The sequence below is a fragment of the Solanum verrucosum genome, unplaced genomic scaffold, assembly GCF_900185275.1.
Source record: "Solanum verrucosum unplaced genomic scaffold, falcon-dt-bn FXZP01000103.1, whole genome shotgun sequence".
NCBI lineage: Eukaryota > Viridiplantae > Streptophyta > Magnoliopsida > Solanales > Solanaceae > Solanum > Solanum verrucosum.
The window spans coordinates 1521814-1548533 of record NW_026020048.1 but is presented as its reverse complement, the minus strand read 5'-3'; the positions used below and the strand labels follow the sequence as shown (position 1 = coordinate 1548533).

At 28.9% G+C, this 26720-nt stretch overlaps 1 protein-coding gene across 1 annotated transcript; it reads left to right on the top strand.

Moving 5' to 3' along the window:
* The first annotated feature begins 16722 nt into the window (after positions 1-16722).
* Positions 16723-20610, top strand: LOC125822211 (serine carboxypeptidase-like 31). Its single transcript, XM_049501592.1, has 10 exons — positions 16723-17076; positions 17610-17717; positions 17817-17912; positions 18251-18343; positions 18424-18506; positions 18958-19245; positions 19341-19474; positions 19594-19689; positions 20208-20313; positions 20424-20610. The coding sequence occupies exons 1-10, from the start codon at positions 16770-16772 to the stop codon at positions 20571-20573; spliced, it is 1461 nt and encodes a 486-aa protein (XP_049357549.1). The 5' UTR covers positions 16723-16769; the 3' UTR covers positions 20574-20610.
* Positions 20611-26720: the final 6110 nt, after the last annotated feature.

Below are 26720 nucleotides of genomic sequence, written 5' to 3'. Positions count from 1 at the left end.
TTCAGCTTAGTGGCGATACAGAATTCAGAACAATGACATTAGTGTTCAACACTCCACCTTGAAACCCGTATAAACACTCAAAGAAAATGAATCTGGGGAAGAAGATTCTGCAAGTTTGTTTTGTAAAATTAAAATTTGGGGAAGAACTGTGAAGATTGAAGAAGAAGAAAAATGGATTGTTACTCAAGTTACCAGAAATGCCCTCGATTATACAAATAAACCATGATGAAGTTATTAGGGGGAATTTTTTATTTATCTTGAATTTAAGTTTTTATAGTTACATAAATATTTTTTTTTGGTTTCCAATCCGGTAAATTTGGATAGGCTACTGCAGTACTTATTCAGGGGTGACGCTTCCAATAAGATTTTTTCATATCCAGGCTCGAATCGAAACCTCTGATTAAGGGTGAAACAATCTCACTACTACACCACAACTCATGTTGGTACATAAATATCACTATAATTTAAAATTACGTTACATCACTTGCACCTTAACTATTAAGTCTATAATAGTAATTTTCATCCATACAAAAATCTAATTCAATTCAAACTTAATGTAATGAAATTATATATACACCTTTAGATGGAATTTATTAAGAATAGTATAATACTCCTAAAATTAAATAATATTTATTATCAAACTAAAAATATATTTAAAAATTTATGAGATATTTTAGGATCATATCTTTATTCGCCAACAAAATTATCTAAATGCTTCACAAAATGTGGTAAGAGTTGAGTGATTCGTATCATGACACATTGTTTAGTTCATTTTAATTCGACTTATCTCAATTTAACTAATTTTTGAGGTTAAAGTGCACATATAATCAATTTTGAAATTACTATTTAAGTCAAGATTGCAGTGTGTAAAAATGTATATGATTATTCATTTTAAAACAACTTCAAACATGTAATGTTGAAGTTAATTAGATTTGACAAAATATAAATATCCGTAGTTAATCCAAATAAGTAAATGTGTAACTTTATTTAAAAATAATTACATACAAGTTAAAAAACGACATTCAAATAAAGTACCATTGATATTTAAAATATTATAAAAGCAATATTGGGCAATAATTTATTTATTAATTCAATTTATTTTAACTCAACCAAATTCAATTCTAACAACTCATTTACCCGCCCTAACACCAAACTAACTTAGTAGAGCGTTATATTTTTGGCATGTTGTTTTTGATGAAATAATGAGAGACATTGATTAAAAAAAAACTGAAACTTCCCAAAAAGCCAAAATAAATAAATAAATAGCCGAATACCATTAACAATCAGTTTATAAAATATGTATACAATGTATAGATAGTGTATATTTAATATTAAATATACATATCAAACAAATAATAAGCATATCCATACACAACATATACAAACACAATAATCAAAATATATATGGTTATTTATATTTCAACCATATTGATAAACTAATTGTCCAAATTGTACATTACATAATTTTCCTTTTTTTCTTTTCAAGCATATACCACTACAATAAATATGACATATAGCTACAAAATTATTAGCTACGACATCAAATTTGTCACTAATTGTTCACTTTTAGTGACAAAATTTACTTTTTGTGCATAAATATATGAGACACGTAATTTTAGTGACAAAACATAACAATCCGTAGCAAAGCTTTGTCCACTAAAGTTTCCACCAAAAAATTAATTGGCGCCATTTTTTAAGTAGTGTTAGTCACGAATTTAAAGTTATCGGTGACACATTATTTCGTCACTTATAATGTATCTAATTCATGACAAAAAAATTTTTTGTCTTAAAATTTATAAATTTTTAGACACCAAAAAATTTCATCTAAAAGAATATGTTGTTACAATATCGACAAATTAGAGTTCGTAGTTAAATATTATAAGTTTTAGCTATAAAAAATAGATTTAATTATGATATTTATTTTCGTCACTAATTATATAAATAATTGGCGACAAAGATTTTATTGTCTCTAATCAATCTGTGATTTAGTGAAAACAAAAAAATTGTCACAAAATATGTAAGGTATTAAATAGCGACGACATAAAATTTGCAGTGAATAATTCAACTATTTGATACGAAAAGAATTCATAGCTAAATATAAATTTTTTCGCTACAATTGTTCATAATTACAAGTGACAACTTACAAAAAGATTAATACAAGTGCTTCATAAGAAATAGACAGAGTCCATTCGTTATTTGACGAGGGAAAATATTAAAACCAACTAATTCGATCGATTTTGTAAAAATAAAAAAGTTCAATTCATCAATTTTCTTAAATTACGTAATTATAAAATGCATCATTTGAAAAATACAATCCAGGTTATAAGTACCGTGAGTGGGGGTACGATTCTACCACTAGATCACTAATATTTGTTGGTTTAACACTTTTATTTTTTATTTGATACACTTTCATCGATAAAGACAATCGAAAAAATAATTTCTCAAGTCTTCGTGCTAATTTTTGTGTGTGTCTATTGATTTGTGATTGGTAAATTGCATAGACTAAGTCGATCTAGTTGCTTCTGTCTAAAAATATGTACATATTTAATAGTAATTCCACATACGTGCGTAGAGCAACTATACATAATTACCATCGACTTACAAACTTAGACTTTGCAAAGGTGCGAAATATTTCATGAATTTCTATTAACTTTTTTCATCAGTTTGAAAATTGAAATAAACTAAAAAATGAAAGCACAAATAAAAGAAATGAACTAAATAGGATTTCAAATATACTACGATGAAGTACTATAGTTATGGGTATCAATGCTTTTTTTTTCAAAACAATTGATTTATTGATCGAATTGAACCGATTTTTCAATTTTTGAAATAAAATTGAAAGTTTAATTTTATATAAATTTATAATTGTACTGAATAATTTTTAAAATTTATAAAAATAAATAAATAAAATGACAGAATCGTATTGAATATATTTAAAGATATTTTTAAAAACATATAGTTTAATTAAAATAAATCTACATTTGAATGAATTGTGGGTGGTAAATTTCATGCATTTTTGTATGTGTATAAATAATGATATAATATATCATTTCTACAGAAGTTAAATATGAAAGAAGTGAATGAAGTTAAAAAATAAAATAAAAATGAGAGACAAAAGATAGTTGATCGGATGGTAAACACTCATCACTTCTAACCTTAAGGTTGTGAGTTTGAGTCCCCAAGGAAGCATAATGTGGGAGCTCCTGGGGAGGATTTAAAAAAATTGAGATGAGAGATAATAGGAAAATTAACCTTTTTTATGATAATAAATTTGTCCCTAATTAATTTATTTAAGAACAAAATATTTTTTTGTATATAAAATATAGTCATTAGTGACAAAATTAGATTTTGTTCAACTATGAAATACATATAACTTTAGAGACAATTGATGTTGTCACTGATTGAAGTAAAATAATTAGCGACGATATAATTTTGTCAGTAGTAATAACCTTTTTAATGACAAAGCATACTATTAACTAAAAAAAATAAAAATTACGACAAATAAATTTGTCACAAATGTTTAAGAGACGATTTTTCTTTTTGTAGTTAATATAATACTTTTAGCGACGAAGCACTAAATCATTTTTGTATACTTTTAGCGACACACATTTAGTGACAACTGATTAACGAATTATTTTTCGTCTCACAAGATTTTTAGTGACAAAATATGATTTATAAATGATGAATTTTTTTTGTCCCTGATAATTGAATTTGTTGCAGTGATATAGCATAAACATTTGTTCAGATTCGTAGAGATAATTTTGCCTTTTTTAGGTTCCCAACTTCTTTGACTTCACAATCAAAAGGTTTATCGTTTAATTTTTGGCTTTTAGCGAAGACAAAAAAAAAAAGCTTTGGCATTTGATATTGACAAGAAAATAAGCATTGACCATATATTATAATCTTGGAAGAACAACTCATGTGTTGCTTCTTTCCTATTGGAAGCACTGTTTACTGGTCTAATTAATAGTTTGTTCCATTAATTCTTTTTTCTAATTTATGGGTTCTTTTCTTATCAAAGTCATAAACATGAGTACATGACAGACTTTACGTTTAACAAATTTATTTGGAATCTTAATTTTCTTCGTGTTAGCTAGCTATTAATTATAAGGGGAACATAAATACATCCTTTTCACTTTAATTTGTTGACCTGATGTAGACTTAACAAACTTCTTATTCAACTTATTCATGTGAAATTAGTACTGTTTTTGTTTCAGTTTGTTTCATTTTAGTTCATTTAAAAAAGAATATCTTTTTTCGTTAATTTTCAGATAACTTTTTAATTTTAATTTTTCGCTCGTCATGTTTGAGACCATAAGATTAAAGAATTTTTTGGTACATTCTAATTTCTACATATCTTTAATTTAAGACTAAAAGATTAAAAAGTCCGTTTAAAAATAAATAAATTTCATGTCAAGTCAAAACCAGACAAACATATTGATATGGAGGGATTGACACTTTTGGTTTTAATATTATAAATTATAAGCATTCTCATATTAATATGATAAAAAATAAATATATACCGGCATTTTAGGATCGTAAAGATTGATGCTGAAGATATTATGGAGTCAATAAGTCAATATTTTTTTTATCTGTTGTAATAGTTTAAAGATATTTTAGATCATTTTTTATACTCTTAATAAGCGAAATGTGACCTATCAAAATGAATGAAGGAAGTATTATATTGTAATTGTGTTCTAATTAATTATGTTCTGTTTGACCTTTTACTGAGAAAGATAATAAAGTAGTTAAAAATGATTGTGGAGAATTGAAAACGATAACGTTAATCCAAAGAAAACAAAATAATGTTCTAGACACCAAGAATGCCTACTTAGTGGGAGGAAGAGACTTTGTATTTAAAGTTTTCTTCTATTTTTATCTTAGACGACACGTGGTCTATGAATTTCATAGGATATATAAAAATCCATACCATATGCTATATTTACTTATTTTATAGGGAAATGATTACACAAATATTTGGTGAAATAATTAAGTTGCACGTAAATTAATTTAGATATTATATTTGTAGAAAATATGTATTTTTTATTTGAGTTTCACGGATTAAAAATAGATCTTGTTTAGAATATTTAGATTCACGTGAAATTAATAATTTTTAATTAATTTTTTATATATATATAGAGAGAGAGAGATATTTTAAATTCATATATTATTATGTAGTAGCTTGAGATAATAATAAAAATCAATAATTTTTAAATTTTGAATATGTCCGTAATTTCTTCTAGTGAATTTGTAACCAATTCAGAGAGTATGATGATGATTCTAACTGAAATTTGTTAATGAAAAGTGGTCAAAGAAGATGGCTAATTACATTTTCCTAAAGATCATACTATAATTAACTACCCCTATGTAGCACATGTTTATTGTGTACAACAATATGCTCCAAAATATAATAAAAACTTGGATAAGGGAATTAAAGCAAATAGAATTGTCTTTGGAATGTGCTTAATCATTACATATAAATAAAATAATTTAGAAGTCATATTTTCTTTTGATAGTGTTGGACTACTCTTTGTACAACTTTGGCTTTCTTGATGAAATGTATTCATAATCTCTTTATCTTATTTTCTCTTTAACTTTGGGCTTCAATATTGTGACAAAAATTTTAGTTTATTAAAGGTAAAAATTAGGCAAATGACATAGTATAAGAAAGAAATTACTTCCTTTCCCTACTCTTTTATTAATTACCAAAAATCCCTTTTTTTAGTGTTTTTCGGATACATAATATAGCAGTGTGGATACTTAATATAGCAGCACAGATACTTTAATTAATAACGGGCGGATACTTAAATTATTAAGTTGTTAGCAGCATGGATACTTAATTAACGGGCGGATGCATAATATAGTAGCGCAGATATTTTAATTAATAATGGGCGATACTTAAATTATTAAGTTGTTAACAGCACAAATACTTAATTAACGGGCGGATGCATAATATAGCAGCGCGGATACTTTAATTAATAACGGGCGGATACTTAAACTAATAAAGTATCCGGTTAAGTTGAATTGGGGGAAAATAAGGGATTTTTGTATTTTAGTAAAAGAGTAGGGAAATATTGAGAAAAGGTAAAGAAGTGTTGTGTATTTAAGTAATTTTTCCTTATTAAAGTGCCACTTAAGGAGTAAATTTAAACACTCCCTATTAACTACGAGTTCACACTAATAACCTCAAATTTTATTTTTTTTATTAAGAATATAATAATGATTTAGATATCATTATATGTATCGCAATTTTTGACGATACAAAGTTTAACCATTGTGGCCATGAATATGCGAGATGTGACAATATGTATGGGGAGTATCGACCTATTTCTCATCGTAAATAATAGTCCATATGAACATGAAATAGTTAATCATCATGATCATCGTTACACTCATGTAGGAGCCGTCAAATCAACTACCTCTCGCATTTAAATGTGATCACATCAGTAATTGAATTCGAACTAATATACAAGTCATAATGAAAGAAGAGAAAGTGGGAGTCAGGCTGATGCTTATCACAATTCATATCCTAATTCATAATCCAAACAAATAATCCTAACACAAATTAGATATCATCTCATGCACATCTAGAAATATCTCTCCAAACTTTGAAATATTCAACAAACTTGATCTTGTCAAAGAATTGATTATAAAATATAAAGAACTGACCAATCCACCTAGCTAAATAATTTTAGTTGAACTTTTCCTTTCAATTAGAGTAGATATTAAAGTAGTTATATACTCCTTCTGTTTAAAAGAAAATAACCTACTTTCCTTTCCTTTATTTGACAATATTTTAATTTTAACTTTTCATGTGACGTGTTTAAGACCACGAGTTTAAATGACATTTTGATACATGTAACGTAATTTTAATTTAGAACCACAAGATTGAAAAATCTTCTTTATATTCTTAAATTTCGTGTCAAATTAAATTAGATCATTCTTTTTTTTAAAACGGATTGAGTATTTGTTTGACCAAATTAAATGGTTTGTGTTCCCTATAACATTAGTGTTGATAGGTCTAACGACCCCCACTTCCTTCCATTGATTATTCAAAGCAGGACCATTATTTAATTTCTTCTTATTTCCACATTATATATGTATATGATTCTTAAAACAACAACGACTTAAAGCTACCATGCTTTTCTCTTTTCCTAAAGGAACTTTTTCTCAAGTAATTCTATGTACATTATTCTATGTTGAATTCAACATTGAGAAGAGAGTAATTTGAATATTCCATCCTATGTGAGTAAGAAATAATTTACAAAATACTAGGTGAAGGAGAATCAACGTCTATTTATACAGATGACATATCCATTACAGTTAGTTAGATATTGTAATTTTATTTACAACATCGACATTTTTTACTTGTATAGGCTACTTCCTTCCTTTAAATTGTTTGATCAATCTCTTTTGCTCGCTAGAGGCAAGGTCCATGTCCCCCTCTAATCTTTTTAAAGTAATATTTCTACCCTATATATCACATGGTAGGAGTCTAGCCAAATCCCGCACCTCTAGGCTTAAAACCTATTGTTGATGACTTTTGAAAACATAAAAATAAATTTACAACATCGACCCAAAACACTATTCTTTCAGGCTATATAACCAATCATAAATAAAGTTCAAACTTCATTATGTCAATATATATATACATTCTAAAAGATTTATAAAGCATCTATTTGATTGATTAATTTCACAATTTGAATATTAAAATGGATTTTTATTTTATTTTACATTTGTTTATATATGTCTGAGAATTCATGTCTTATATATATATATATATATGGATTACTATTAAGTTAAATCATCTTTTGTTCACATTAAGGACAATATTCAAAAAGATCCATTTATGCTTAAATACTAGTCATAGGGATGTATATAGACGACAATTACCATTTCTTGTCATTTTTTTTGAAAAGAACCATTTCTTGTCATTTTGACATGCCATTTCTCCACTCTTGACCGTGCATGGAATGCCTGAATTAATTCTATTCTTTTGCTAAAAGATTTGTCTATTCAAAACTTTATTCTACTCTTTTCGATCTTATTCGGGAAATTGCACGTGGGGATGTTAAATGGACGAGATTAAGTTGAAATTGAACATGTCCAAATAACTCATTCAAATTATATTACTTAGACTGAAATAGTTGAATCAAAATTAGCTAAACAATAAATCATAATTCAATTTGTTCAACTCTTAATCAACTTTAATTAGTTCTTCGACTGTTCTCTTACCCACTTGATAAATTACCAAAAGAAAGATTGTTTTAAAAAAATATTTTGACAAGTTTTTATTTGTTAAGGTCAATTTTGTTACATATATATTTAGCCTGAAATACTTTTAGATGACTTGAGTTGCATGCGCTCAAATCAACTCACTGACATGTCGGAAATCGCCGGTTGGGTTGGTCCGACCAAGAAAGGCATGGGACTTTTGGGCATTGCTTGAGTCGAGCTAGGCTATCTAGTGATTTACAAGCACCCTCACTGCACACTTTCCATCCAATCAAAGACGTCCATGCCATAGAGAATCAGGCTCGGCAAAAACGAGACTAGGGACCATGCTCCCCGCTTTCTTCCTGTGGTTACTATTAGAACACAAACCAAGGAACTCAAAACCACAACACACGCACCCTTTTCTAGTTTTGGAGTTTTCGCCCTTTGCTTCCAGCGAAGGTAAATAGTCAAAAAAGTTCCCTGTAGAACGCGAGCGTTGAGGCTTTCATCGAAACAAAGAGAGAGGAGCGGAAAGCCACTTGACTATAAGGAAAGGGGCATGTATCTTTTTTTTTTAAAGAAAGAGGGCTACTTCACGAGCCGCTACTAATAATCGAAAAGGTTCACAACGAGTTCACTATAAGCCTAATCTCTAATTCAACTGATTATATTTTGATGAGCAAATTTTATCGTCCATAATTTCATCTATTGAAGATGGGACAACTTCTTCCTTTTGATACCTTCCACTAAACTAAGATAAGATAAAATTACACGATATATCTTCCTATCAAATTCATTGAATCAAACGAACTGCCACGTTAGTTATCATTTTTTTTAATTAATAAGATATGAGTTGGTATTAGCAGTACTATAGAGGATATTAATTAGACATATTTACTGTTTCTGATGAGTATTTTTAATTTGAAGAGCCTAATCAGAAGCATTATAGTAAGAGATAATATCTAGAATGAATTCAACACTATTGATCCTTATGTTCTGTCTATGTCATTTGACACTTTTCAAGAATTTTTTAAAGCTAATTAAACTTAATTATGGTATTGGAGAGGATGAGAAGACATTTAATCAATTTCTAATATGGTTCTCGCTAACATTATATAGCTTTATAAGTTTAAAGGATGTGCCCTTTTCCTGCCAAAATAAAAAGATAATTGATTTTAAGTTATATATACGGGTACATAGTATAATTTTTTTTAATAGGCTATCGCATATATCAGACTTAATATGAAGAGTCATATATCGTAAAATTGTACTATTTATAGTTTCCAAAATAATTCAATTGTGCTCTTCGTACAAATTTACTTAGTTCATATACCCATAGCTATATGTCTTGTTTGTTCATGCCACTAATAGAGTTTCAACGTGAAATAAGTGAACGGTGTGACTTTTTTTTTAAAAAAAAAATAAAAATAAAAAATAAAAAAAAAAAATATATATATATATATATATATTTATCCTCTACTTTTTTTTTAGTTAAGATTCAATTTTATCCACACCTTTGAGCTCATTAGGTCAAGGGAAAAAAGCTAAACTTTTTTTTTATTTTGAGCCAAGAATAATATTATAGATCAAAAGTTAAATAGAGGATAAAGTTACTCAATTTCAAATAATGCCACAAATTTAATGTTTTTCCCTAGCCAGATAATATGTCCAGCCTATTATTCTCTTTATTACCTTTGAATAAGTTATCAATTCAAGAAACCTAAGGGACCACAATAGCATATAGGCTCAGTGTGTCAAATTATATTAAAGTTGAGAAGAAAGAAAACATCTCTATATTTTCCCTAATTTTATTGCATGTTTGAACACTGGCAATTTCCTCCTTTTTGAGTAAGTTATGCAAAAGATGCATGCATCAATGAAAATTTCCAAACCATCACAAGAAATTAAGGATACATGTAGTCAGGATTTGAAAATTTTGAGTTTTAAATTATATAATAGCAATTTTTTTGTATTTGGACTATATATGTATGTAGTTACTAAATTTGTGTCAAACTCGTATAATAACCTTCTAGTTCCGCCTCTAAATAAGATAAAGAATGAATAGTTCAATCAAATTAGAGCTAGTAGATTGGAAAGATCATGGTAGAGGCATATATAAATACTTTTTTCATTATTATTTATCTTGATCTTCATTGAAGTTTCGATTAAATTCGGATCGCGCATTGTGGAGTTCATTTGGGGTAGCGCTTCCAACAAGATTTTCTCTATATCCAGGACTCGAACTCAAGAAATCTGATTAAGGGTAAAACAATCTCACCACGGCACCACAATCCATATTATTTGTTTGTCATTATTAAACCTCTAGAGAAAGGAGTTGCAAAAACTATTCTAACATAAAGTGGTAGAAGTTTTAGTTGTTATAATATTGTTCAACCAAATAAAGTTGGAATCCAACTCATTATTCACATCCAATTAATTAGTTGGTTGTTGCACTCATTGTTATTTTTATTTTCATTCTCTCATGTTCAGATTAAAGAGTCATAACGCACAAGGTTCGCCACAAAAATTACTATATTTTCTTCACTTTGATGATGAGATTCCCAAAAGCTGTTCAACCTTTTTTTGTATGCCAATTGCCAAACACCACCAATTTATATTATTAGAATATATGCCAATTTCTCTTTCCACTTGTCTTTCCCTTAGTATGAAACATGACATATTGAACATGCCCAAAAATTACTAAAATTATATATGAACGCACTTATTAGTGTATTATCTATGTTCGATGTAATATGTAATCTGTCTTATTTTACAAGTTACGAATCTCATAATAACTTATAGTTATCGCTTAGGTTATCCGACATTGTAAATTTTTTTTACATTATTAAAAGAAAAAAAATAACTTTTATAGGTCTTCTGAAGAAGGGTGTACATGATATGACTTAAGGCTAATTCCACATCAAAATAAAAGAGAAAAAGTGAAGAATTTTATTTTTAAGAAATACCACAAATTAATTTCGTACACATATTTTTGGACTCGATGATGACATACCTCAAGAAACAAATCTATAAAGTTTTGTTGGATTAGAACAAATAATATATCATGGACTTAAATCATAACAGAGATACGTATAATATATTAAGGGATAAGGGTCTGAAAAATATTTCAACTTTGGTCGGATTTGCTGTTGCGATACTAAACTTTCATAAGGACCTATTACCTCCCTAGACTATTTAATACCGTATTTCTTTTACCCCCTGAACTATTTAATAGTGTATTTTAAAGGTATATATGTGCACACGTGGATACATTAATATTTATAATTTTGCATTATTTTTTATGTCCACGTGGGCAAATATATATGTTTAAAATACGGTATTAAATAGTCTAGGAAGGTAATAGGTCCTCATGAAAGTTTAGTATTGCAACAACAAATCCAATCAAAGTTGAAGTATTTTTCAGATCCTTATCCCATATATATTAAACACACTATAGTGTAAATGTGGTTTGAGCAATTCTTGTCATACTTGATTCTTGTTAGTGACATCACCACAGTAGCTAACATTGACGTTAAAATTGGTAGTATTAGATTATTATTATAGATATGGATAAAGGGAATTGACATTAATTAACGTTGTGCTCTAATGTTAGGACACTCTTAATATATTCTAGGATTTTCCAACTCTATTTGTGGGTGCTGCCTCACATAATTGGTTAATATATTCACCCTAATCTAATCTACTATATTTTAATTAAATAAAATCTAGCTACTTCTTATTGCTTCTTGCTAGCTGTTCTAGATTGACCTCTCATGCATACATTACTATATATAATATATATAATAAGTGGGAATATCTATTACTTATTACTATATATAATAAGTGGGACAAGTGTTATTACTATATATAATAAGTGGGAATATCTACTACTTAGCACATGACAAGTGTTGGATGATATGTGCTAAGATAGTGTTGTACATTCTTCTTTTATGGTTGTACCTTTAAAATTTATATTATTGGACAATTTAACACCATTAATTACCTACCTCATTTGGGCCCATTTATTATTTATATGTTTTCAATTTTCAATATATGTTGTCTATCTTATTCTTTTTTTCAACCTTTTATTTTAAACTTCTTGAAATTTAATTACCTATTTATTACTCTCTCTATACACTTTTAATTGTTATGATTTCCTTTTTAGAGTCAAACTATAAGAATTTTAACTAATATTTTACAATGTGCTTTTTCATCATATTCATATGCAAAAAATTACAATTTATAGTACTTTTTGTATAGATTTTGCATATTTAAATTTTTTGTTTAAAATATCAAATTAATACAATCTAATTTAACTTTGAAAATTATTATATTACTACTATTAATAAGAGTGAATGTGAGGAGCTTCCCGTTTATGGGAATTGACAAAAAAATCCTCAGATGTTACTTTTGTAATTTCACATAAAAATGTAATTCAATTGGTTAGTTAAAGGAGTAGTGCAACTGCATTTCATTTTTTGTATCTATTGGACTAATTTGTCCCCTTTAAACTACAAATAATTCGCACAACTTTCTGAAAACATGGTCCCCACTTATTACTACTTAGTTGTATTGCTTTGGTGACTGATATCAGCTATTCTCTCTCCAATAATATTTCTCTAGTATTGACTTTATACATTTTTTAAGAAATTATAAATAAAAGAGTAATATTACTATATCATTTTTTAAATATAATAAATATAATGTATTAAAAAATATAATTGAAAAATGACTATAATTAATGATAAGGGGTAAACTAGGTATTGTAGGACATTCCAAAATAGTATAATAAACAATAATTATTGGACGGATGGAGTAGGATTAAGTCTTTTTTTCAGTACTTTTCTCATATTAATTAATTTCTCTCAGCATTCAATTAGTGAATCTTTAGTAGAATTAATTAGAATACTTTTTACTTAATAATACGCACAATAAGCAATAAGAGGAAGCTTTCGTTGGTCTATTCTTTTAAGGGTATGTTGCTAAACCATCAACACTGAAAGGTAGCTCTACTGATAATTGTGAAGAAAGCATATTAATGAATTAAAAATCAAAAAGAGGTAATTAAACTCTAAAATATTATAAAGACATCTATAAAATTTGGTTGAAGCTCAAAAGCTATTAGTGCCATATAAATTAGGATAGAGGAAATAACATATATTATTTGAAATAACATGAAACGTACTACAAATCACACAATAATTAGCAACTTCAAAATTTAAAGGACATACAAAAAATTTGATCAACTCTCAAAATTCTACTAATGTCACATAGTTTGGGATAGAAAAAGTAACATATACGTAAAATGTACTATAACTCATAATAATTAAATAACTTCAAAATCTAAAAGACATATACAAAATTTCCTTGACTTTCGAAATTCTATCAATGACACATAAATTGGGACAAAGAGAATATTGAAAATTACATATAAAGTAATATTAACCACAATAATCAACAACTTAAAATTTAAAGAACATACAAAAAATTGTTTGACCGTTAAAATTTTATTAATGTCACATAAATTAAAATAAAAAATAAAAATATATGTTGGGCGCATGCTAGCACGGGCTACTGTAACTAGTATATATATATGGTTCACATGATATCTGTTTGAATTGTGCCTACATGGCATTGTACATGATTAAAAAAGAGATATTTAGTGGAAATAAATTTATTTTTTTGAGCAGTAATATTTATTGTCACAAATTTCTTAATTTCTTGCGATGATAGTGGCGAAGACAGAGTAGCGACAACTAATTTATTTGAACTCAATATTTTTACGGAAGTACAAATTTATATGTAAAAATATATTAAGATTAAAATAAATAATTGATATGAACTCATAACTTTAAAAATATAATAAATTTATAATGCCAAAAAATATTTAAGAATTAAATCCATAAAAACAGATATAATCAGCCTCGACCAGTCTAATCCATTTTCCTGTTTTATAGTTCATTGAAAATTATTCTTTCTTTAACCAAAAAAGTTTGATATGCTTGACAGGAAGTGTTTTCTCTTTTATAAAGTAGGTGTTGGAAATATTAATCAGATCAGATATATTTATAAAGGGTGCTAATTATTAGCCTGGATGAAGAAAAAAAAAGTTATTTTTCTTTATATTAAACTATTATTAGAATTTACAATAGAGAAAATGATATTCATCCCTATAAAATATCTAGGTTGTAAAAAAGGGTGTTCATCCACTTTGTGAGAATTATCGATGATTGATGACAAAAGTCAGAATTACGATAGATTCAGTTTCTCTATGAGAAAATTAACTCGTAAGTTTCCTGCACTAATATTTACGATTTAAATACTACAATACATATTCTAAGTAATGGACTTATGGAATCGGACATCAGATTATTAAACTAAGAATAAATACAATACATATTGAACTCATAAGTCTCCTTTATTGTGTTTGATTAAAATAAGGACTCGTCTTTAGTTTAAGTAAACATAATATACTTCATTGTTAGTGTAAATAATTTACAACATATTTTATTTTTAAGATTTTAAATTTCACATATCTAGAAGACTTATCTTTAAATACAAAATATACATCAATTGAATGATAAATGTAGAAAATTATTTACACTATATTGTATGAGACTTAACAATTAATTGTCATTAAATTATATTACTAGATCTTTTCATTCAATGTGGCTTTGCTCTTTTTTGTAATAAGCCATTTCTAAACTTTTTAGTGGAGGAAGGTATAGCTTTAAGTTTGGATTAATTAGTAGTATTTTATACATTGTGGTTGGATAAAATTAATTAAATGTTAATTATAGAGCCATGTTAAAGTAACCCTTTTGGACATTATCACGTGATTAGTGACCCAACAACCCACACACATTAAAATGGAGACTCCACTACCCCTTTAATATCCATGCAAATTAAACAAATTAAGCTCTAGAATAAACCTATGCCTAAAATCTATGTCAGATACCATAGTCCATAGGCTTGAGATTTTTTACCACCCAAGATTTGATGGAGTGAACGAGGTTGCTTTTCTCTTAATTAGAGGTTTCAAGTTTGAGTCTTAAGCATAAAAAAAAATTCTTGTTAAGGAGCACTTTCCCCTAAATGAGCCCTACGTGGTGCGAATTTGAAATAATTGAGCTTCAATGTAGATATCAAACATTGGATGAGAATCAAAATAAAAGAGAGATCTATTTCAAATTTAAAAGATACGTTTGGTACATATAGGGTCTCTAAAAAAAAATAAAAAAAATAGCGATAGACAAATATTCATACTTATATAGAAAAATCCATCATTTATCTTATTTAGCAATGAATTATCATAACTTTGGTTAACTACGAGTAGGGATGGCAGAATGGGTAATTAATATGGGTATTTACTCATATTTATCCATTTTAAATGGATTGGGTATCCAACTCATTTAAAAATGGGTAAAAATGAGTAATACCCATATTATCCATTTAAAAGTGGATAGTTAAATGGATAAAATGGGTAAAAGATATGCATTCACAAAAAAAAAAAAGTGATAAAGGGTGGGGTAGTAAGAAAGTCTTTATTTTATTTTTTCAAAATGAAACTTTTTTTTACATTTTTTTTGGGATAGGGGGGGGGGGGGCGTAGGGGGGTTGGTAATTTTTTTTTAAAAAAAAAATTATTGGAAAAAATTTAAAATTTTGTTAATTTTTTTTGGATGGTGTGGAGGGGGGGTTTGTAGGCGGGGGGGTTTAATTTTTTTTTTAAATTTTGTTAATTTTTTTTTGGATGAGGTGTGGAGAGGGGGGGGGGGGATGGTATGGGGTAGGGGGGACTGGTAGAGGGTGGGGTGGTAATTTTTTTTTAAAAAATAATTTAAAATTTTGTTAATTTTTTTTTTTTGGGATGTGGTGTGGAGGGGGGGGGGGGCTGGTAAGGGGTAGGGGGTGTGGGGGGGAGGGGGGCTGGTAGGTGGGTGGAGTGGTAATTTTTTTAAAAAAAAAAAATTAAAAAAATCTTAATGAAAAAAATTAAAATTTTGTTAATTTTTTTTTTTGAATGGGGTTTGGGTGGTAGTTTTTTTAATCTTGGGGACTGGTAGGGGGTGGAGTGAAGTGATAAAAAAAAACTTAATTTTTTTTTTTTGTTTTTAAAGTTTTTAACAAGATTTCTATTATCATATGGGTAAATATGATTATTCATATTATCCATTGGATAACTCATTTTTACCCATTTAAAATGTGAGTCGAGTCGAGTTGAGTAACTTATCCATTTTTATTTAACTTGTTTTTTTATCGACTCATATTCGACTCGACTCGCTCGTTTGCCTACGAGCAATGGAATTTAACTACGATATGGTAGCTAATTCCAGTTTTTTTTTTTCTGATTTCTAAAAATGATTCACACCTTATAGATAATGGGTTTGTTCAAAAAGTTTTTTTTTTTTTTGTGGTTACATTTGTTCATAAAGTGCTTTGTTGCCACAACTATAAATAGATAGGTGGGATGTCGTGTATTTTCACTCTTAACAAATACTACTACTTGCTTGTCTAGCTCCAAGTTGTTTTTTTATAATATATCAAACATTATGTTTTCCCAATATTCTCTGCTTCTTATTATTATTATTTCCTTAATATTATTGTTGGAGCCAATAAAAATCGTTGGACGACGTTCTCATGAATTATCCAATAATAACAAGCCTGATTCTTCTTCATTGGACAGTAGTTATATTGAGGATCTAGTCACTAATTTGCCAGGACAACCTAGTGTAAATTTCAAACATTATGCTGGACATGTCACAGTAAATGAGAAAAATGGAAGAGCACTCTTTTATTGGTTCTATGAATGCTCAATTGACCCTCAAGATAAACCTTTAGTGCTTTGGCTCAATGGAGGTACGTAAGACCTTACATGAATAAAGTTCAGTAATCATACGTGTAATAACATATTGTTATCGTCGTTGTAAGTAGGAAAACTATATGTTGATTTATTTATTATGAGTTTTGGTTTCTTAGACATGTTTAAGGTTGTTAAATTATGGTATCTACAAAAGTTTATCCTAAGGACAATATTCTTGGATTGAGAAATGGATAATATTATGTTTTGATGGTAATGGAATTTGGCATTATTATATATCTTTTTGACCAATATTCAAGGTTTGTAGACAAGATTAATAAATTATCTTTGACTAAAAAAAGAGGCTTGGAAAACAATTGAAGAAATTCATTTTCAATGAGATTAATATATATAATTCCACTAGCTAGTCAAACAATTTAGCTTTCATTTTCACACTTGTGTCTTATGCACTTTCTTTTTTAGTCTCTGCAGCTCTTTGATTCCAACTTTCTAACTTTCTCAAATGTCAAATCAAAATCAGACAAACAAATTGAAACTGAGAAAATTTTAATTATTTGGTTGATAATTTCAGGTCCAGGATGTTCTTCAGTGGGATATGGAGCAACTCAAGAGATTGGGCCTTTTCTTGTAGACTTTGATGGTTTTGGCCTACAACTTAATCCTTATTCATGGAATAAAGGTTTAATATATGCTTTATCATATAAATTAATTTACATGCTTACATTTTTATGTGTGTTTGTTTGTTCTTAAATACTAAATTGAAATAATATTGATGCAGAGGCAAACTTGTTGTTCTTGGAATCTCCAATTGGTGTTGGCTTTTCATACTCAAATACAAGTGGTGATTATCATATCATTGGAGATGATTTCACAGGTGAGATTTATATTAATTAGGGAAAAAGGTCAAAAATATCCTGTTTATCCTTTGTTATACTATGCGACTATTTATACCCTCGTTGTCTGCAAACTTGTCACTCGGACTTACCTCTCATAAACTTAACTTGTTTTTCACTTTTATCTTTTCAAGAATTGGTCATCTTTCAATAAGTCATGTGTGTACTATATGTTTCTCCAGAAATATCTTATGTGATGTTGATATTTTGTCCTAATGTCTTATGTAATATATTCCTCTAGAAATACCTTACATATGTGATGTTGATATATATATTTTACTTGTCCTTTTTCCCTAACCTTTTTGGACTGATTTACCAGCCAATGACACATATACTTTTCTACACAAGTGGCTTCTCAAGTTCCCATCATATAAAAAACGACCATTTTATATTGCTGGAGAGAGTTATGCAGGTATTATACCAGATACAATATATATATATATGACTTTGTGAAAGTTTCAGCTTACATCTTTTTTGTTTTTTTTGGCATAGGAAAATATGTACCTGAGTTGGCTGAAGTCATTGTTGACAAGAATAAAGACCCTTCCCTTTTCATTGATCTCAGAGGAATCCTGGTATGTATATTCCCTCTACATATTACATTCCATTTTATATGACATAGTTTGAATCGTGTGACACAAAGTATAAGAAAAAAAATTAATATCATTTAAATTTACAATCCAAACCATGTCGTAGCCCGTGGCGGAACTAGGTAGTGAATATATTGTGCAAATAGAGTAAAAATGATCTCATATAATTATAAGTGAGATGTTAACACTAAGTATAGTGGTAAAGGGGGGGGGGGGGTGTTTCAAACATGACACAACATCTACTATGTGCTTATAAAATATTCTCATTAAAGGTAAAAAGTGAAAATATAACAAAAATAATTATTTCCATATTTAGAAGTTTATCTTTTTTTAGAACAGACTAAAATAAGAAGTGTGTCACATAAATTAAAACAGATAAAGTATATGAACTATGGTTCTTTCTAAATAAAAAAATGTTGTTGATGATGTGGTGCAGCTAGGTAATCCAGAAACATGTGATGCAGAGGATTGGAAGGGTCTAGTGGATTATGCTTGGAGCCATGCTGTCATTTCTGATGAAACTCATAAAACTATTTCTGATACTTGTAATTTTCACAGTGATGATACATGGAGCAATCAAACTTGTTCTGAGGCTGTTGATGAAGTCCTCAAACAGTACAAAGAAATTGATATCTATAGCCTTTACACTTCAGTATGCATAAGAGATACTGCTACTACTCAACAACAAACCACACAAGTTTTATTTGACACCAAGTCCAAAATGGTAACGATAAATAATACAGGTTATCTGTTATAACAGATAAACATCATTTTATATATAGTTACACATCTGATATATTGTTGATTTTTTCTAATTAGATGCCAAGGATCATGGGAGGATATGACCCATGTCTTGATGATTATACTTCTTCTTATTACAATAGACTTGATGTTCAAAAGGCTCTCCATGTTATAAGTGATGGTCAACACCTCAAAAATTGGAGCATTTGCAAGTAATTATTAATGAATTTTATTTTTTATTTTTAAAAAAAAATATTATTTAGTCCACACATGATGTGAGAGTCTAAAGCAGAGAAACTAACAGTTTTTTTTTTAATATTTGAATATTCAGTATGACAATCTTTGGTAGTTGGTCAGACTCAAAGGAATCAGTTCTTCCTATTTATCACAAACTCATCAATGCTGGACTCAAAATTTGGGTTTACAGGTACTGTCTCAATTTATGTGACGTATTTTAATTGAATACAGAGTTAAATATAGAAAAATTTTGTAATGTTTCAAAATTACCCTTAAAAGGAGTATACCTTTATAGACTTTTTGTCAAATAAGTGGAACTCAACATGAGTAAAATGTTGATAGTATCATTAAATATTTGTCAAATAAAAAAATATGACAATCTTTTTTAGATCAACTAAAAAGATAAGTTAGTCATATAAATTGGGACAAATTGAGTTGTATTCCTTAACACAATTATATCACTTTTTCTCTTCTTAAACCCCCCCCCCCCCCCCCAACAAAAAAAAAAAACAAACACCCCCACACACACACAAAAAAAAAAACCCACTTTTCCTCTTGTCATATTTTACACATTATTATTATTAATTTTGGGACCTAAACTAAGTTATTGGTGCTCCTTTAGAAAATGTAAAATGTGGCTAATTATTATTAAGAATAATATTATGGTCTAATTATACTTCATCATCCTGTTTGATTTGGTCTGCTTAGTGGAGACACTGATGGAAGAGTTCCTGTTTTATCAACAAGATATAGTTTAAGTGCCCTTGGTTTGCCAATTACAGCAAAATGGAGACCATGGTACCATCAAAAACAGGTACATACCTAATTAAAATTTTGTAATTTGGTATCGTTGTTACTCTCTTATTCTTAATATTATCTAACGCGGATATTATTTTTATCGTTATTATTATTATTATGAATTAGGTAGGAGGATGGGTTGAAGAGTACAAGGGATTGACATTTGCAACATTTAGAGGAGCAGGACATGCTGTTCCAACTTTCAAGCCTAGTGAATCACTTGCATTCTTCACTTCTTTCCTTAATGGACAATCTCTTCCTTTCCAACGTATCTAATTAAGGATACGTGGAAACATTGTTGATCCTTCTGATGGGATGGTGTGGTAAAAAAAATATTAAGGGGACTTTTTTTGTAACTTTATTTTATCTACGATATAATGAGACTTTTGCTATAATTAAGGCACTAGATATATATATATATTAATTTCCCTTTTTTACCCTTCAAATAGTAGGAGGGGATTGATAATCCACCTTTCTCCAAAGCAATTTAAGGAAAATTTGGTTTTTGAATAATGTAATGTTTTTCTCATAAATACGATCGAGGATATAAGAGGATATTTTGTGGCTTATTAAATTCTTTCCCTGTTTATTTTTATTATTAGATTACTTTTTTCACCGGAAATAAATTAAAATAAGAGATAATTCAGTGCATAAAACAATTTTAGTTTCACACGGGATTAAAAAATGGGTGCACACAGTCAAAAATCTACTAAACAAGTGCGATATTCAAAACTTGATTATTTAAATCTAATGGTGATATTCTAAATCATTTACGACTCATAAAGTTTGAAATTTGACTCTACCCATCATTGGTCACACCCAATAATTGTTGGTGTGTCTAATTGGGCAAATAATATAATATTTCATGTTGACGACTTATTGACAAGCTGAAAGGTTAAAGAAAAGAAATATTAAACATTGGTTTATATGAATCTAATAAAGGGAAAATTATGCAGAATAACAAATATTTAGCATATATTAGGTATTATAACTATAGTTTAAGAAAATTGTAATTTATGGCTATAGTTTCTCCAATTCTTGCTATTCGCCTGATTTGTATAATCTGTTTGATTTGTATAAATCCATAATTTGTATAATTCAATTTCTGATTGTATAAATACATAATTCGTGTAATTCGATTTCTAATTGTATAAATCCAGAATTTTGTATATACGATTTATGAAAAAAATATAATAAGTTACTTTGTTTGTATATTGACAAGCGATATACAAACGGAGTTTTGAAAATTTTTTAAATGTATAAATACAGAATTTGTATATACTTACCCTATTTGTTTATTCGCAATCGAAATATACAAACGGACAGAAATATACAAACCGCTGCCTCCATAGCAAACGAAACTGTAGTTATAAAACATAATTATCAAAACTATCGCTATAGAGCCTTATTATGTCCTACGTAACGATAAAAGATTTAGGATATACTTAACCTTAGTTTTAAAAAATTCAAATAGATTCAGTTAAGAATTTCTAATGGGCTGTTCCGGCCCACTAAGGATAAAGAAATTAAAGGAAATTTTTTCATAAGTAGCGCTATTAACTTCCGTTTTTGTAAAATATAGCGAGATTTTATTTAGGACAAATTACTTAACTACACTCCTTTACTTACCTTAATATCCATTTATCCCTACTTATTTCAAAAATCCCTTATTTTACCTATGTATCCCGCATGTATCCCGTGCACAATGCTATGTATCCCGCTATGTGGAGTGTATCAACCGCTATGTATCCCGTGCACAACGCTATGTATCCCGCATGTATCCCGTGCACAACGCTATGTATCCCGCATGTATCCCGTGCACAACGCTATGTATCCCGCATGTATCCCGTGCACAACGCTATGTATCCCGTTATGTGGAATGTATCAAACCTAATGTATCTCGTGCACAACGCTGTGTATCCCGCAAACATCATTTTTAAGGGATTTTTGGTAAATAGAAAACGAGAAGGGATAAGATGTTATTTAGTACTTATAATATGTGGTTCCTATAATTTATACTTTTATTTATGTATAAATTATAGGAACCACATATTATAAGTACTAAATAATATCCTATCCCTTCTAGTTTTCTATTTACCAAAAATCCCTTACAAATGATGTTTGCGGGATACATAGCGTTGTGCACGGGATACATTAGGTTTGATACATTCCACATAGCGGGATACATAGCGTTGTGCACGGGATACATGCGGGATACATAGCGTTGTGCACAGGATACATAGCATTTGATACATTCCACATAGCGTTGTGCACGGGATACATAGGTAAATAAGGGATTTTTGAAATTTTTGAAATAAGTAGGGATAAATGGATATTAAGGTAAGTAAAGGAGTGTAGTTAAGTAATTTGTCCTTTATTTTTATTTTTTTTGAAAATGTATAATCGTTCTTCTATTAAAATATAGCAATATACACTTATTCACGTGCATACAAATCGAATCCTAACTAAAATCGATTTATGTGTAACCAACTGTACATATATTTATGTGTTTTCAAAGTAGAAGTTGGATGTATATATGTGAATCATTAATGGTGTATGTATGGCCTACTAGATCTTATATAGAGTTCGGAACCAAAATAAGCCACTACTTTTGTAAGTAACTAAAATAGGCTTAGTGGAAGAAAAAGTTCCACTTTATCTGATATTCTAAACGTTTTCCGTTAGTCTCATAACGTGTATGTTTTAATATATAACGGAACTATTTCCTACACTTTATAAAATGGAACTATTTCTTACACTTTATATAGTGTAAGTTTTTCTTACACTTTGTAAAGTGGAACTTTTTCTTCCACTTTATAAAGTGGAAGAAAATCTTCCACTTTATAAAAAGTTACTTTACCTTTTCACTTTCTTCTTCTCCCCTTTCACTTTCATGGCTTCCAAACTTCACTTTGAAGATTAACATAACAGTTGATGGTCCCAATCCGACAATTGAAGCAACCCTACACTAAAAAATCAAAATCTTGAAAGATTGGAGTAGCACAATCCGACAACATAACAATCCGATCCTACAAATTATACAAATTAGGTAATTTTTTTCCATCTCATAATTTCATTACTTTAAAACGATGCCTTATACAGTATGCATTCAATTTCTAATTATTGAGTTAGAAAAAAGTCTTTAATTCGAAATAGACAAAATGAATTACATTGTTGGATTGGTATTGCAAACAAGAGAACATGTCATTAGCAAGAGACTAAATCCCTAGCTAACTTACAAAATTAGCTAACATCATTTTTGCTAGGAAAATGACCGTAGCAACCTTTTGTAGCTAATACACTCTTAGCTAAAATTTTGCTAGGAAAAACGTTGTTAGCCTAGCTAATTTAGCTAGAATATTTTTTCTAAGAAACATATCCAAGCAAATAATAGCTAGGATTATTCCCTAGGTAACTTCATAGCAAACAACTCTCTTTTGCTTGGATATTTTTTAAGCTAATATGTAAACATCCTAGCTTTTTCTTGGCTTGATTTGTTATGTTTTCATGATCCCTAGCTTACTTTTAGAAGAAACCAAAATTACTTAAATTTCACATATCATGAAATAAATAATTGAATCCATTCAAATTACACTAATTCATTAACTATACTTGTGCATTTATTTGCACAACCATTTCAAAATGGTATGTCCTTCAGAAATGAATAACATGTATATAAATAAAATCGAACATATCTGAAGTTTAAAAACATAAAAATTAGCTCCATGTCAACTTAAGCTCAAAAACATCAACATAAGCTCCTTGTTGGCATTGTCCTCCAACTTAACGTCTCCAGCTCCATTTGTTGGCATGTTTCTTCAAATTTATTGTCTCCTTATAGTACTTCAATACCAATTCATCCCTTGGTGTAGAAATCCCATCAACCTTCTCCTTAATAAGTTTTTTATAAATGTGTTCTGAAAAGAAAAAAAAAATTAGTCATTTTGAATAATAAAATAAATCAAATAACAAGTAAAGAGACATAAATAATTTGAACTAAGCAAATTGGTCTAATGACGTATACATTAGATTATTTTATAGGTTTTAACAGAAGAAGAATGACACATTTTTAGTAAAAGGAATCAAACACCAAAAGATTAAAGACACCAACGAGTATACTACTAAATTTTTATTGAACATTTAGGCTATAATGTATGAACAAAGAAGATATTTTGGGAGGCTTTCATACCATGTAAACTCACACGAGTTCTATGTTTTTGTAAACCTTTTGACTTTGGATAATGAAAGGATGAAAATTGTTTATTTAGAAAAACAATAACCATGTTTTTGGTTCACATGGATATCTTAAGGATGTACTTCAATTCGTGGGTATACCTTGGGAATGTTATTGGCCAAACATTCCATTTTAAACAACTTTCCAGAATAAAAAGTCAGCACCATTCCATACCCCATCATATAGAGAAACTTCTTTAATTTTGGACAGAAGTATATAATTAGTCAGATAGCATATTCTCAAACATATTAAAGAAAGACACAATATATAATATGCCCTTTAACTTAGCTTGAGGTGGCATCTACACCCTTTAATATTTTGTTTGCACAAGTAAACACTTAAACTTGTATAAAGTTGAATAAACTTGTAAACGCGTCTTGCGTGATACAATACACATAGGACACTACGTATGATGATGTGTAGGATGCGAATTGCTATGTAGGATGCCAAGTAAGACGCATGTGTTTACTTGTTCAGCTCTATATAAGTTGAAGTGTTTGTTTGTGCACAACCAAAGTTGAAGGGTGTAGACGCAAAATGAAGCCAAGTTAAAGGCTTATGTATTTTTCCATAAAGAAAATAACTATTGTCACTTCTAGTTCCTACTAATTACCGAATAAGGACTAGAATAACAAGTACTTCCATTAAGTAAAAACATAGTATTATCAGTATATCACCAAAACCAAAGCACATCAAAATAAAGCTTAGCAGAGATGCAAATCAAAAAATTTATGCAGTGGCAATAAATAATAACTCCTAAATAAATTGAACCATAACCTAAGTCCTTGAAATGAGAAACACAAGTGACAGTCAATCCAAATCTAAAAACAAAAGTCAACACCATTCATTCTGCAACTCATATTAATTTTAATTTAGTTTACTTTTCTACATCCTTATTAGCAACACTAAATGCTTACCAAGCCCTACATTAACTAACATAATTACTACATAAAATCTATATAACAAAGAAACAAGTTAAATAACATAATTACTACATAAAATCTATACAACAAAGAAACAAGTTAAATAACATAATTACTACATAAAATCTATACAACAAAGAAACCAGTTAAAGAAGTACAAGGATACTATGAGCACAAGAAAAGAAAAAATTCTATGATATTTAATCAAACATTTTATAATGAAGCAGTAATTCAACAATAAATAATTTAAATACACTAAGAAACAAACCTTAAATATTGTTAGGCCACGGCTCCAATGCTCCTTGACATATGCTCCCATTCTTGTTTATGTTTGGATTGAGGAAAACCTTTTGTCCTAAATCCTTAGCTGCACGGACTCTTCACTTTTGATGTTGCACCCATATCAGATTCTCCAAAAATACTCTACTATTCGTTTCTGTTCAAGAAGTCCAATTTGCAAGCCTGACATGAGGCTAGGGAGATTCAAGAAATATTGAACATCACTAAAAGACTTGGCTACATCGTAGTATAGCACATAAAAGAACTATATAAGATAGAATCAAACACATAATAGAGAAATTGAAGAAAAGTGCCACTAGATGGGGATTCCTTGGAGACAGTTCCTTTAATTAGCTTAAGATAAATAAATCCACCAATAATTTGTCAATGCACATTTTTATAATTTAACAATCAAAAGTTTTGTAGAGAACAAACCATCTAAAATTCAACCTAATATACAAATCACCATAACCAATTTACAAATCATCTGCAAACACAAGATAAAAAAATATTCTTCAGTACGTTAAAGGAAAGAAAAATTGTTTTAACACAATTCAATAGCATAACTTCTTCATATAAGCAGCAGCATATCCCATAGCAAATACAAAACTTTTTCATTTCATAATTAATTACAACATATGATTAGGTTTAAACAGAGAGTTATGAATAGAAAAGATTAATGAGTTGGAATGATTTAGAAATTGGTACACCAAATTCCTTGAGATAAAACGTTACTGATACTCATTGACTAGCAGAATGTCAAGGTCTGCTTTGCTCTAGTTCTCCAGTACGCACCATTTAAATCTATTTGACCATATACAATCCTTAATTGCAAAAATAATAGAATTTTTCTTACAGAATATAATGGAGCGTGTTGTGAATCCTGGACCGATTGATCGTACACTTCTTCTCTCTCAGCATGAGCATAAATCAGAATTGTTATGAAAAGGTGAGATATCATTTACTAGCCTTATGAGGACGGTGCGC

Excerpts from the sequence above, each read along its gene's own strand:
- LOC125822211 (XM_049501592.1), top strand. The coding sequence starts at position 16,770 with ATGTTTTCCCAATATTCTCTGCTTCTTATTATTATTATTTCCTTAATA. Across the intron at positions 17,077-17,609 it reads AGTGCTTTGGCTCAATGGAG|GTCCAGGATGTTCTTCAGTG; the intron begins GTACGTAAGACC and ends TGATAATTTCAG. Across the intron at positions 19,475-19,593 it reads AAAAATTGGAGCATTTGCAA|TATGACAATCTTTGGTAGTT; the intron begins GTAATTATTAAT and ends TTGAATATTCAG.